Source organism: Lethenteron reissneri, chromosome 37 (genome assembly GCF_015708825.2).
Source record: "Lethenteron reissneri isolate LAM-NWPU_2019-01 chromosome 37, ASM1570882v1, whole genome shotgun sequence".
Taxonomy (NCBI): domain Eukaryota; kingdom Metazoa; phylum Chordata; class Hyperoartia; order Petromyzontiformes; family Petromyzontidae; genus Lethenteron; species Lethenteron reissneri.
Window position 1 is genome coordinate 2,915,220 of NC_083815.1, and position 15,328 is coordinate 2,930,547.

At 48.8% G+C, this 15,328-nt stretch overlaps 1 protein-coding gene across 1 annotated transcript; it reads left to right on the forward strand.

The window, feature by feature from the left end:
* The first annotated feature begins 2,633 nt into the window (after positions 1 to 2,633).
* LOC133351408 (modulator of macroautophagy TMEM150B-like) lies at positions 2,634 to 15,326 on the forward strand. Its single transcript, XM_061566580.1, has 7 exons — positions 2,634 to 2,813; positions 5,144 to 5,218; positions 6,876 to 6,935; positions 8,126 to 8,193; positions 9,535 to 9,662; positions 10,710 to 10,911; positions 11,800 to 15,326. Exons 2-7 carry the CDS (start codon positions 5,157 to 5,159, stop codon positions 12,123 to 12,125), a joined length of 846 nt encoding a protein of 281 aa, XP_061422564.1. The 5' UTR covers positions 2,634 to 2,813; positions 5,144 to 5,156; the 3' UTR covers positions 12,126 to 15,326.
* Positions 15,327 to 15,328: the final 2 nt, after the last annotated feature.

Below are 15,328 nucleotides of genomic sequence, written 5' to 3' on the forward strand. Positions count from 1 at the left end.
GCTCACGGCCAACACTATTTACGATTATTTAAACCGTTCCAAGGCCTCTCCTAAGTCGACTCAGCCTCAAATTAGTAGCTAATCCGGTGTGCAAACATCGCCACGATGGGAGACAAAGGCGGCCGGGCGTAGTGCTGGCCATAGGTACATCGCTAATAGCACTTGCCCCAACAGTCTGCTCAGGCTACACGGGGACTCTTTGTCTTTGTGCAGTCTCCAGCTATTATTATTATTCTCGCCATCTTCTCTGCTACGAGGAAGGGAGGGCCCCATGCCCCCAACACATCGCCTCGTATCACCTCGATTTTCCCGTTCTCTTTTACGGCGGGGGTTATTGCCTGAGCGTGTCAAGTTGTCGTGGATGACGTGGAGAGGAATGGGTTGGGGGGGGGGTTGAGCTCACTACACCCACTGGCTTGCCGGCTTGTTCTTGTTGCTCCCTCCCCCCACCCCCTCGGAGCGCGTGGGGTAGACGTGACTTTCCGGCCCGATTGTTCCCGAGTCGGTGTTCAGCGCCTCCGATTGTTACAACCGCGTCGGGCCCGGAACAACAACAAAAACCGACAAGAAAACTTTCTTTGCTTACCGGCCTCGTTGTGAATATTTAAACATCAGCGCTCCGAGTTATGGCTTAACCGTGTCCCAAAAAGAGTTCAAAGTCAAACGTCACCATCTCCTCTCACCCCCCCACACTCCACGCTCTCGCCAGCCGCAGCCACCACAAAGTGACGATTTAAAACAAACACAGAGGGGGGGAGGTTTTGTTGAAATCCGGCGATGACGTTTCAAAAATTTCGTGGAAGTTTTCGTCTTTCAACAGGAACCGTAAATAAAAAAAATCATCGTTACGTGATTACTGTGCTTACTTGAAAATTGTTGAATTCGGCGAGGCTGGACGCGTTATCTATGGACCTGGCCACGGCAAACACAGAGAGGCGAGTCACGTCCGCGCCTCCGATAGGCACGGCTCGCTACCTCCGTACGTTGCCAAAGAAGTTCAACACTCAGTAACACACGTGTCTGCACCAGATCGCCCCCACCTTGCCGACCGGCAAGACGGCGATGCATGGCAAAACAAACTCCGACGTCAAAAAAAAAACACGGCGTGGGGATGCCTTAATCCAGCAGTCGATCGACAAAAGGGGCAGTAAACTTTCATTTACTAACTATTCAATAGCCACACAACGTCTGGAGAGGCCATGGAAATTCATGATCGCATACCTGTCGACTTAAAAATAGAACCACACAGTAAACATCATCACATTTTGTAAACAAAACCCGCATGTTTGGAATGTTGGGCAGACGCATTCCTAAATGCGTGGTTCTTCAACGGGCGAAAATACATTTCAATTATCTAGGAAAGTCTCGCCAAGTCGGCCCTGCAACCTCCCCACGCAGTGCCGGTCGAGACGGGGGGGGGGGGCTGGGGTTGAGCATACTTCACCATCTTCTTGGTTCTTTCGGTAAGATCACGTAGAAGGGAAATAATAAAATAATAATAAAACATAAAATAAAATTATCACGACGTTTCGGCCACAACGCAAGCAGCCGTCCTCAAGTGAAGAACAGGGCTGTCGGAAAGACTGTTCTTCACCTGAGGGCGGCTGCTTGCGTTGTAGCCGAAACGTCGTGATAGGTTTATTATTTATTTATTTGTATTTGTATTATTTTATTATTTCCCTTCTACGTGACCTTACCGAAAGAACCAAGAAGATGAATCCCTGCAGTCACGAAAGCTTTAAATCGAAACATACATCACCACTTTGGTCAATCCGGCCAGCCGAGTTTAATACCAGACCACGTCGATCCATCAGTGGAGAGTGATGGTCTGAAATAGACGAGCCCGAATGAGTAGCATCAACACGGAACGATGATAATTACCATCAGCACGACTACTGATCAACTGATCGTTCATTACCTTCATCATTGACGAGTGACGCAACATTAGTAAGCAGTTATCATCATCACTACCACCACCACTATTTCCACAAATCAACCTCTGCACTATAACTTTGTCCGACTGGGTACATGGGATATCATCATCACTAATCAGTGATACGCATTGTAGGTTAGCACCATAAATCATGCGTTCTTCATCAGTTAGGCCGTCAATCATGCGTTCTTCATCAGTTAGGCGTCATCATCATCACCATACCCACGCTATTCATAAAGTCAACATGGATGGACCAATCCCTGAATAAAAATATGGAATTTCACCACTGGGTCGGTGAATTTAATTGAGCTTGGCAATGTATACTTGTTTTTTGGGATCGTATCGTTCATGTTATTTTGTTATTGTTGTTGCTATCACCACGAGTCTCTGGTTTGTTAGCATCGAAAATAAAAACCGTATTGACCAACGGGGTTTATTTGTGGCAAAATAAAACCCCACAAGGTGGGTTTCTATCCCATCCATCGCTCAGTAACGAGCAGAAAGAAACCCCTTCTCATCCTCTTGACAAACGGAGCTGAATGGAGGTGCGTTGGGTCAACTTCTTTTATTTTTACTCTCCCGCATTACACTATTTTATGGTCCTGGCACTGTATGCCACGGTCTACACCTGCGTGACGTAACAAAGCGCACCCTTACCTGTGTCCGTGTGTAAAGTTCAGTCGCTCCAAAGCCACACACACAGCCTGCGGCGGCGGCGGTGGTGGTGGTGGGGCAACGAACCGAGACGGTCGACCGCACTCGCGCACCGAGCTTGAGAGAGAGAGAGAGAAAGAGAGAGGAGGTGAGGACGACCATCCCGTCCATTCCAGCAGGACTGGAACCGGATTGGATCTGCCTGTTATGAGATCCGTTGAAAAAGGTGAGTCAAATCGGATGTATTTGTGCGTGCACGTATTTGTTTGGGAGGTTAAATAGGAGCGTCGGGGGATTTTTTTGGTTTATATAATGTTCATGGTCATCATTATTTCGCACACCTACGAATAGCCACGACTGGTCACGTGCAGTGCGAAAGAAGTTCAACACATGCGTTGCCATTATTGTCTCAGAAGTAGCATTGCGCATCAAATGTACGGTAATGAAACTAAAGGGACGCAGAGGTCGAACCGCTGGAGGGACGGAGCGATAAAAACACCTCGTGTGCATGCAGCTAGCCAAGTGCATTGAATTAGATCGTTGACTTAAGGTTTCGGAAGGCCTTTATTCCAGCAGTGGATTGATCATGGTTGATAATGATCAGGAATCGATGTTTCTCTACAGTTTCTACCTAGCACGTTACTTGGGAATGGGAGACTGCATGTCATTACCAGGTGTTATAGGAATTGTGAAAATAATTATTGTGCAGAGTTGTGAGCTTTACTGCGTTACGTGGTGGACTTTCACCGGCCATGCTGTTTTCCGGCCTTGGGACAAACGTGAGTTTTAAAAAAAGAGAGACTTAAGATATTAAAAGTACGGGATGAGAAGTAAAGCGAATAGAACCGTTCTGCGCATCGTTTGTCATTGCACTGCTGGACGAGGGCTTCCCCACGCCGTGCGGATCTTGGGGTTGGTTTGTTTGACCATACTTCACCATTCTGGTCAGTGCTGCTTGGTGAAGGTGGGGCGGGGTTGATGTATTTGGACGCGATAACACATTGGCTTAAAAAAAAGTATATACTGGGCGACGTTTCGGGCAATCACCGTCTTCACAGCGCATAGAGAGATAGAGAGAGAGGTCAGAGGGAGGTAACATAACCAGTTAATAGGATCATTTACACACTACAATGCGAACGTATATACCAAGATGTTGCAAATAATCAGTGAGCATATTTATGCGAAAGCCACAGACAGAGGCAGTTGGCCATAGGCGTGGAGGCCGAACTTGAACAGTGGCAGGGAGTTGACAGCACGGGACGTCGGGGGCAGCAGCGGAGAACGAGCGACCAACACAACTTAATCTACAGCCATTAAATCAATCCACTGCTCGATGAAGTCCTCCACATGCAGTGTTGAGTCATGGGGATTGTTTGACCACACTTCACCCCGCCCCCCCTTCGCCGGTCCTTGCAAATTGGTGAAGGGAAGAAGGGCCCCCGAGGACCGGATGGGATGTCACTGGCCATGGGCTTTAGACGGGTTCGGGATTCAAACCCATGTTAGTTTGGCGAGATAGGTGGAAAGGCGGCGTGGTTAAACGCACTGCGTTACGCACCCAGGGGCTTCACGTCAGCGGCGAGTTGCCTCGCAACAGACACGGCGGGAGGATCGCTCCATCCAGCAGTGGATTGACAACAGGACACTGCATTCGTTTTGTTGCCGCGTGGTTGTGGGCCGTGGCCATTCCTGAGAGCCAGGGAGGCAATGCCTGGACCCATAACCGATTGTACATTTGGCGTTAGAAGGCCCTTGGCAACTGGTTATGCGATTTTATTCGGTTTGTGCTGGTTTCACGGGGGGGGGGGGGGACCCAGGCAAAACAGAGATTGGGGTGACTTCTGGAAGGCAGTGTCAGAGAGACTCCGAGTAGTAGACCACTTGTGAGACCTGTGGTTGAACCGGGTTCTCAAGTCCACAAACGTAAACCATCGTCACGCGAACTCCGCTCATCCTCACAGCAGCAGCGGCGGCTTTGGGCTGACCATCGAACAAAAGGCGGTGGTCACCGCATCGTCGCGCGTTTTCAGATTTGCTTCTGCGGCCGTCTGAAACGTTTTCCCTTCCGATGTTTAGGAAGCCACGCGCTTTATAAAATAAGTCACCTAAGATTGAAAACTCATTCTCTTCAGAACTGCTTATTTTCGTTTTAGTTTGTTGTCCTTAACCCCGGCACCTCCGATTAGCGTGGTGCGAAAGAAGCTCGGCATCCACACACACAGACGGTCTGAGTCCGGAGTGCCATCCTCGCAGGCGCGTTCCATGCCAAGGCCGATATTTTTGTTATCATCATCATCATCAACCCCGTCGAGCGGACACGTCTTTCCCCGCTTGGCGTAATCGTCAGAACGGTCAAAATGCGGCCTTCTAACACGGGTATGTTCGATTGATAGAATATAGGGCCCAAAGCGATCATTATTATCACATAATCATGATAAATTATTGTCGTCGTCTCCAAAAATATAACACGTTATTTTCATCTGTGTTTGAACACAGACAAACACACGTGTGAGAATTTGAGATGTGAAAGTGTCATTATCACCTGCTTGCCAACAGGAGACCTGGAACAATGTTTTGGGTCATCTTTCCAGTATTCTTCTGGCTCTTTGCAACTGGCAGCATCTGGCTCATGTAAGTGCATTATTCATATCAGTCGCCATCACCTACAGCACCATCGCCCACCATTACAATAGCATCAACACCGCCACCAACACCACGATCGTCGTTACCACTTAAAAACAACAATAAGATCAATTTGTTTAAAAGGTGGCGGCGATGTCATCACCGTGCTTGTGGGAGGCTCGGTGCACTTTGGAAGCCACGTAAAACGACGTCGTAGCAATGCTCGCATGAGGTCTCATGGTAGATATCCAGGTGTCATGGATTCACGGACCGAGATGGACTGGCAGATGCACCACCGGTGACCTCCGCTGTACCGCCTTGCGCTTTATTTCGCCACCTAGAAGTCAGCTTGTTGTTGTGTCACTCCTCCACCCTCCGTTGTTGCTGGAGGGCCACTGCCTCAACTGCCCGGTAGGGTCCTTCACGAGGCGCCTCCGCAGATGCCACTCTTGTACACTGCCGGTGTCCGTCGTCAGCAAGACAACTAAAATTGACGTTTTCTCCCTCTGTTTGAGCCCACGCTTTCCACAATTTATTAGCCCCCCTCTATCTGTGCAAACGGAATATAAGGTGCTAATCGCATACCGCGTCAACCCATACGGGTTACCCGTATTCTTGTGCGGGGAAATTGAGTTTTCAGGTCCATACGGCGTACAGCCGTTTCTCCCTCGTGATTGGACTTTGTAGGATGAACGTTGAGATTTGTAATGTCACGGGGTGACTAATAAGGTCTGAATTGGTCTGTAAAAAGGTAGGACCTGATAAAGGGGTTGACAGGTGTGATATCTTGTCTGCATCGTGTTTCTATTGAAAACAAATATACACACAGACAGGCTCCACATTCCCATATTTAAAGGTTTGCAAATTATATGTATTGTATAGGTTGATTAAAGGTGCTTTTAACAAAAATGCCAGTGCCATAGAATGAACGAAATTTATTAGAATTGCTAATTTACCAAAATGTTGGCTTTTGTCCCCAAGTTATATTGCCAATAGCACCACCACCACTATCATCCCCACCTGCAACACCAAAATTATCCACATCACCAACTGCATCAGTCGTTAACACTACGATCACCAATAGCCGGCTCATGTGCCAGGCTAGGTGCACGCTGGGGTCATCTCAAGTACAGATTTCCCACGCTTGATGAGTTTCAAGAAAAAGGGCACAAAGCGACACCACACGAAGAGAGGGCTGCCTGCCGATTAGCGCACACACAGTACACACACAGAGTACACACACACAGAGGACACACACAGTACACACACACAGTACACACACAGAGGACACATACACAAAGGACACACATACAGAGGATACACACAGTACACACACAGTACACGCACACAGTACAATATATTTTCCCACGTCCGACCACATACGAGTGCATAAAAAACGCAATATATAGATTTTTTTTATTGGGGTAGAAATAGGCTAGCAGCGTAATTATACGCGAAAAAATCGCACAAACAGAACCCGCATACAGCGAGGGGAAATCGTATTGCAGGCTCGCTGCGAGGCGGCCAAGGAACCGATGCAACACCCCCGCCACAAACACATGGAAAACACTTTCTCGGTACACGTGCACAATTGACGCGTTGCAGCAAAAGACTTTTGACGTTTAAATTCCAATCGCTCATCTCCGCGTTCGTCTCCCACGAGCAGATACGGCTTGGCGGTGATGAACAACCATGTGGACCCTGCAGTAGAATTTCCGTACATCAGGTAATTACCCCCCCCCCCCCCCCCTACAACCAAGTAACACATGGCCACGTGTCAATTCACTGCGTGGTTAAAGGTTCGATTCACATTTGCAAATGTAGACTCCAATCGGTTACATCCGTAGGGGATGGCGTTTCCCTCTCGCATGCGTGCTCCGATTTTCTCCCGCATATAAACTCGGCCCATAGCATCTTCATATATAGAGGACTGCAGATCTTGGGCAATGGTTGGCGCTGGCTCATCGCGTGGCTGTTGCCTTCCCACGTCGTCTGTAGTTCTTCCTCGCACCTGCCGAGTCGTTCTCTCTTCTCGCGTGAGCGAATAGTGTGCGGCACGCTACACATTTTAATCACACATTTTTGGAATGTACATTTTATTAAGAGGTTTTTTTTGGGGGGGGGGGGTTTATTCGCGTAAATATAAATGTATCGTTAAACCCGCCACCGCCCGACACAGCCGATTAGTAAGGTTCGTCACGTAAACAAAACACTCGTGTTGAGTAGTAGTAGTATGGCGACCCCGTGACGAAAGCGGGGTCGTGGTGGGAGCCCGGGATGATGAGCGTCTCGAGAAAGGTTCTCCTGCTCGTGACCGGACGGCGTTGGCTGAGTCCCCGTCCGCGTTCTGCGAGTAAGAGAGCCGAAGAGATCGCCGAGGCTAGGCACAGATGGAGCCGAGTGTCCACGGGAAGGACCGTGTGTAGGACACCTACCCAGAGCCGGCCCAGCCACTAAGCGACCCTTGCAATTGCAAAGGGCCCCGTGGCCAGCAGAGGGCCCCCTAGAGTCACTGCTAGCTAGTGGGTGAAAAAGATCATACATCAAAGGGGCCTCCAACCAAATTTTGCTTAGGGCCCCCAAAGGTCTAGGGCCGGTTCTGCACCTACCCCTGGTTGTTTAGTCACCATCTTCTTTGTTAATAAACCGGCGCAAGCCCTTACCTGCAAATCTGCCTCCGAGTCTTCGTTCACCACTCAACACTAGTACAGCACACCGGTGTGTTGGAGAGTAAACCCACATTTACAATCGGAGCAATTTTATCATGGTTAGAAAGGATCATGGTTTACACCGCATTGCCTGTTGACGGATGATGATGACAATAGCGCCTGGCTAGTGAGAGCTGGCTCCTGCTGGTCTCCTGGCTACATTCATTCATTCGTGACCCCACTTAACCCCGCGTGACCCCTCGTGCAGTACCTGCGGAACGTATCCTCCACAGAGCTGCATCTTCGGACAGCTCCTCAACTTCGGCGCGCTGATGGGTGAGCGAGTTGGTAGCTTCGTCTTCAGAGAATGACTCAATGGAAATCCAGACTTTGAGATTGTTTTTTTATCCACGGGTTGTCATCGACAAAGACTCAATTAAAATTTGCTGACCAAGTTAACGTTGTCTGCTACCCATCTAACCACTGCTTCCCAGATTGTCCCCAACGCTGGGTCGCAACTTGTTTTTTATATCGTTCACATTATCTTGTTGCAATTCCCCGCAATGCCACGTGCTGGGCAACAAGTGGGGAATTGCAGTAAAAGAGCCATTGGTTGTACGGTACGTCTATGCTCCCGAAATCTGTTGCGACCGCTAATTACCAACACACGCGGAACTGTGTGGATCACACTGAGGTTTGGGCACATAACTATCATCATCACCACCACCACCACCACCCACACGGGGTGTGGTAGGCCCTCATCCAGCAGTGGATTGACAAAGGACTGCGCATGTACTTACCGCCAGAATTTACTTTAACTTCCAATCCTTCATTCAGTCATAGCGGGTGCCTCCTCTGCTCGAATTTGGCCAAACCTCAGTCTAAGTCACACACGTGTGTGCCTCTGTCTTGCATAGACTGTACTGTGCGATGTGTAAACATTGCCACTGGGGAGACAAAGGCGGTCGGGTGTGGTGCTGGCCACCCACCCCCCACGTGCGCCGTGCCGGCCTTCATAGGTGCTCCCTAACGGCACTTGCTTCAAAAGTCTATTGAGGCTATACGGAGGATCTTTGTGCGCGTGTGTGTATGTATACATACCCGTGTGTGTGCGTGTTGGTTTGGAGGAGGTCCAAATGAAGTATGTGTATTGCACTTCGCATTTCATTGCTAAAGCATGCCCCCATGCAGCTAGTCGCGCGCCACCTCTACATTATTCTGGTATGGCACGCCGTGCTCTAATCAATTTTTATTGATGCATTTTCACGGCATGAAATAACGCAGCGATCAGCGCTGTACTGGTTGCGTGCGCCCGGGCACATCGATTGCTCTTCCCATTAATTGTCTTGCAGGGTTTCCCAAACTCCAGTTGAGTACTATAGATAGTATGTAAATATATCTCATTGTTTGGGATTTTCAGATTTCACGTTGAGTGTTAACGTATTGCCAGATCGATGAGTGGCAGATTTGTGTCAGACAGGCGCCAAGTATGTCAACAAAAAATGAAAATGACTTGACCGAACACATCACGTCTTTCCGCGTTCACCAATTTACTCATTCAAACACAAATGAACTCGTTCCACGCTGCACGCGCCCGATGATTGTTCAACACGTCCCACGTGACGCGCCAAGTAATTAACACTGCGATCTCATCCTTAATGTGAATCCCCGCCCCAGTGGGTTCCATCAGCGTGATGCGCTACAGGTTTCTGGAGGAGCAAGGAGATCGGTCCTGGGTCAACAAAATTAGCCTCGCCGCGGGGCTCCTCAGTGCCTTGGGTGCCTCGCTGGTCGGGAACTTTCAGGTGAGACAGTTAATCTAGCTGTGACGGTCCCACCTGATGACGAAGACTTGTGTTGCCTCCGAAACGTCGTGATTTATTATTTTATTTCTATTATTATTTCTATAATTTTTTTTAGTTATTTTTTACCTACGTGACTTTACCGAAAAACCTAAGAGTATGATTCCTTGCAGTCACGAAAGCTTCAAATCTAGAACTTTCAGGTGACCACGCCCTGACCACGCCCTTGACCATGCCCTGACGCTGCATTGCCTCTCTGTAGTTATTGGCCCTAACAGACACCATCACGTCCATCGCCTTGTCCACCCCTGTCACCCGAACACACTTTCAACAAACGTGTACACCCGAAACGGAATGAGTAACGATGCTACCTGTTTTTTTTTGTCGATCGTGCATTCTGTTGCCCACTCACCCCTTCCCGTGTGCATGGAAAGTAACGGGTGTTTAAAATAGAACCAATATTTTACCTTGACACGTTTAGGAGGGGCTCAGCCCCCTGCTGTTGTCTTCCCGTCCGTGTCTGTCGTTCATCGCACCTCCAAGTTGCCATCTCTCTCCGAGAGCGAGCGAATACGTTCCGCGATTTTGGACAATTTTTGACCCCCCCCCCCCTCGTCACACGGCGTCACAAAAAGTCAGACCCCCCTCAAATGACGTCACAAAGCTCTACCCCCCCCCAAATAAAACATGCTTCAAATCGCTTTAAACTATTGTCATTGTAGTGCGTATTTAATGTGGCGCTGCACTCTGATGTTGTAGGAGAAAACATTTATTAAAAAGTCTATTTATTTAAGTAGAACGTGTTGTCTATATTTATTTAAAGTTGCGCATCTTGATGTGATGTCACATTTCTCACCACCTTCCTCGTCACATCGTCACAAATGTCTGACCCCCCCCCCCCCCCCACCTAGGTGCGTGACGTCATTTATGAACGGGCCCCGAATACGCGGCAACGTTCCAAGTTCCACTGATCATTATCATTACCGTGATAGCCAGGGTCGTCCCTCCTCCTCCTCCCCCCTCTCACCTCGTCTCACGTCACGCGGGCAGGTGCTGAACGAGATCAACACTCACCTGGTGGGCGCCGTGCTGGCGTTCGGCGTGGGCACCCTCTACTTCTGGATGCAGACGGGGCTCGCGTTCCGACTGCGCTCCGCGAGGATCGCCCGCGGAACGTCACGGTGCAGCCACGGCGTCCTCATCATCGTCACGGCGCTCGGCAGCACCGCATCCACCGTCAGCGCCGCACTCCGTATCCTTGGTGGCGTTAGTTTTTGTGTTGTTATTGTTATTATCGCGAGTGTGTTACCGCCGTCTTGTTATGTAGGGCAATCAATCCGTTCGGATCGCGTGCAGAGCAGTGCAAACTTTGAGTGTTCGAGGAATTTTGCCCACTGAAGCGGATGTCAAAGAGCTAATCGTTAAGATGGTTTCAAATGACCTCCGGCATGCAGAGTAGAGGGCAGCGATTTCACACCCGATCTGCATGAGGATTATTGCTCGTCACATGGCAGTCAAAGCGATATTTAAAAATTGGCAAGAGCTGGAATGTAGCAAAATTATGTACGCAGGACAAAATTAAATGCGATGATTTTGTGTGCGCAGTCATTCGTGACCATCAGCTCACCGCATTTGAGGACCCGGTTAAATTGCAGGCTTGTAGATCCGCTAGAGACCCAAACCCTGGATTCGAACCCAGGGCCTCAGCGGTGCCAGGCTCAGCACTTTGGCCTCTTGAGAAGTTGAGACACCTTGTCGCTCCGCGTATCCCAATTGTGGTGGTGGGTCGTGGCTCGAGGTTGTGGAGATTGGCAAAGGCCACCTCGAGATTTATAATCTCAGATCGTGATTCGCTCAGGTGGACTAATTGATGAGTGGAACACCGTGACAATGGCGTGGTGATTATGCACATTGACGATGGAAATGCCACCAATAATACTGCAAATGGTCGTGTTGCTGATGTTTGTGTTTAGAATGTTGCCCTTCCCCCGCTCCTCCGATTAGTGCGGTTGGCTACGTACGGTGTGAAAGAAGTTCAAAGTAAACACACTGATAGCACTGTTGCTGCTGCTGCTGATGATGACTAAGACACATGGAAGAAATTCGAGGAAATGCCTTGACCGCCACGGCCGCCGCCCAGTGCTCACCTTCAACTTCATGGGTCACAAGAGCGAGGCGGCCATCTTCGAGTGGATCCTCGCCATGGTCATGTTCGCCCTCTTCGCCACCTTCTCCTTCGACTTCCACGAGATTCGCTCCTCGGGTCTCTCCGTGAAGCTGCGCGAGCCGCCCCCTCGCGCGCGCATGTCGCTGCGCGAGACGCCCAACGTGTCGACCATCACGCTGTCGCGCCCAAGCCCATCGCGTGACGGGTGGGCGGACACACACGAACAGATGGAGCGAGCGAGCGCTGGACAACCGCGAAATGTTAACGACCTCGCCTGGTCTACTGGCAATCGGGCATGAACCTGTCAGCACTAATGTTACGATGGGAACTGCCTGTATCCTATCGCCTGCGCGTCACGGTGGCGAGATGTTAACTCCATCGCCTGGTATACAGGAGGTCGTGGAGCGACCCTGACGCCTGTATATCTGGAGTTTGCGTGTTCTCCCCGTGGTCGCGTGGATTTTTCTCCAGGTGCGATTAGACTATTTGGCTACTGTAAATTTCCACGTGGTAAGCCACTTCTTTAAGCTATCATTTGTGGCCAGGTCGCTTCTGAAAAAGAGCTATATTGCTCAGTGGGCCTTAGCTGGTAAAACAAAAAAAACTAAAATAGTTCATAGTTTTAACTGCCGACGTTTTATTTTAATGGTGGCCAAGTTGATTTTGGTTTAACCAGCGGAGAACTAACAGAGACCAGGATGATCAAATTGGCAAAAGCAAAAACGAATGAAATAAAAGTTCAGCAATGAAGCGAATGTACATCAGGGGAAAGACAATGCGGTTGCCTACGATCGTCGCAGGAAATAGTTGCCGCAACATTTCAAGTAAAAAAAAAGAAAATCCAAAGTGATTACGTCCTAAAGTGAGCACTGCAGGCAGTGCTAACCTCCCGTCGACAGCCCTGAACCTGTTAAGGAAATTCTACATTCCCTTGGCGGAGACGAGTCTATCCATAGGACACGCTCGGTTGACTTCCCCAAAAAGCGGTACTAGTTTAGTCGACCTCGCAGGGATGATAGGCTGACTCAAACCCCCAACCATTTTTCATTGTATGTAATTGGTCCAACGGATGTATGCAGCATCGATTCGTCGATTAATATCGATGTGTCAATCGAAGTACGCGTTTTTAATATTTATACTTCCTTTTTAATCGATCAACTCGAGTTATATCACGACTAATGGCCTTTACGTCAACCACAACGTTTAAAAGATATATATATACAACCGATTTAAAAAAAAAGAATTGTTACCTTCAATGGTGGCAAATAGTCGATTATGCAATGGGTGAATTGTTTGTAATGTAGCGAGCGGTGATTAACAATTTGCACTTTTCTGTCGAGAATTACCAAGTATTTATCAATAACAATTTAGCAATAATAAAAGTAATATATGCTATTTAAAAACTCATAAAACAAAGGCCGAGTATCAATACTCGGCCAGTTCCATGAACGAGCACTTGGATTTGTGTAAGAGAGAACTGGAGACCCTGGAAAAAATCCACACTGCATACGTGGAGGTGACGCTCAACACACTGCCACCACCAACACCACCCACCATCACCATCACCCACCACCAACACCACTGTCACCACCAACAAAGACAAATGTCCCCCATATAGCCTTAACAGCCTGTAGGGGCAAGAGCTGTTAGCGAGCACCTATGAAGGCCGGAACGGTACACGAGGGGGTAGGTGGCCAGCGCCAAGCCCGACCACATTTGTCTCCCCAGTGGCGATGTTTAAACAATGTAGTTACTCATTTCAGGCTAAGTCGACCTAGGGGAGGCCCAGGACGGGTTCAGATAATCGTCACCGGTGTTGGCCGTGAGCGGGAATCGAACCCGGTTCGCCGGGTTCTTAGCGCAGTGCACGAACCGCTACACTACCACTCCCCACCAACACCACTGTCACCACCAACACCACCTACCATCACCAACGCTACTGTCAACGCTACCATAAAAATGACCATCATTAACAACCAAGACAACCATCAACGCCATCATCACTAACCCCAACGACATCACCATCACTCGTCGTGTTTCGTCACTACAACACCCGCTCGGCTGAACGGTGGATTTGTGACCCTACCTGTGTGGACCTTTTGAGTGTTAACCACTCGTGAGCGTGGCGAGTGTTCTCCGGGTTTTCCAGCTTCCTCCAAAAGGAGGCAATACACTCGGCATCTCCGATGAGCGCGGTTGGCTACGTACGGTGCGAAAGAAGTTCAACATACACAGGACATACACGATATGAAAAAGGAACTGGTATAAACATCCCAATCACGCAGGACCCCTCCTGCACAAGTCTTGAGACTTAGTGCGGTTAGATTATTAAACAAATACATATTATTACACTCCAGACCACAAGCGTTTAGGAGATGAAACATATTTATACACAGCAGCCAACCACAACAGGGCAAACTCTGGACACAATGACTCGCAATGCACAATGGATGTCAGGTGGAAGTTTCGTGTGAAAATACAGCAACAATGTTTACATTTTTTGTGAATATGCATACTTGAACACATTTAATCGTTGCTTTTATTTAATCGATAACAGTTTTTAATGCTTTTCCAGCAAAGTAACAATAAAATGTATTTGCGCTGCCCATCGACAACACGGGTGCCTTGATAACTCTGGTAAAGATGATCCAACAGAAACTAATTTTAAGTTTAAAAGTCGTGTTGCTATGGGGGACTTGCCCTATACAATACCGGGCAAATGTATGTAAGGGTTACTCAAAACTCGAAAGGTAACCTAATTACCGTTAATTAAACACTTCTGAGGCCAAGCGAATACTGTAAAATGCTACACAAGTACATGCATGCTTTTCTTGGTTTGTTTTGTACACCGCTCGCATGGAGTACATATTTGTGTGTTCGACCAATAAGGACGAAACACGCATTTAGATATTTTATTTTCAATGTTATCTCCTCCATTTGTATTGACGCGTTGCTCAGGAGAGAACGGCTACAGTGCATGTACACACACACACACATCAGCGACAAGCGATATCAGCATTTGTCCTGGGAACTGCCAAGGTCAACAGCAAACAGCCGTGCACAGTTAGCGAGCACCTAGCAAGGCCAGTCCTGTACACATGGTGGCGGTGGTGGTGTGGCCATCAAATGCCTGGATATCTATATATTTCCCCTCCCCCCGTGTTGTCTACTTTGTACTTCGCAACAGAGTGGTCAATTAGGGCTGAGTCAATACAGGTGGGTAAAGGTCGGTGTTGGGAGTGGTTATCACACTGCGCCATGAACTTGGGCAACCCAGATTCAATTACCGGCCATGACTAACATCGCAGGCGACTGATGTGCATTAGTAGTTCATAAACAGCCCCTCCGCCGTCACGACTTACCAGCCCACATTGACCAGTGTGGTGAAGTATGGCCAGGCAATACCTGTGACCGACGTAGCACAGGGATGCCTTCAACCAGGATATAGCCACGACTCACCACCGATGCTGGGAATCGAATCTCGGTCACCGGATTAGGGTGC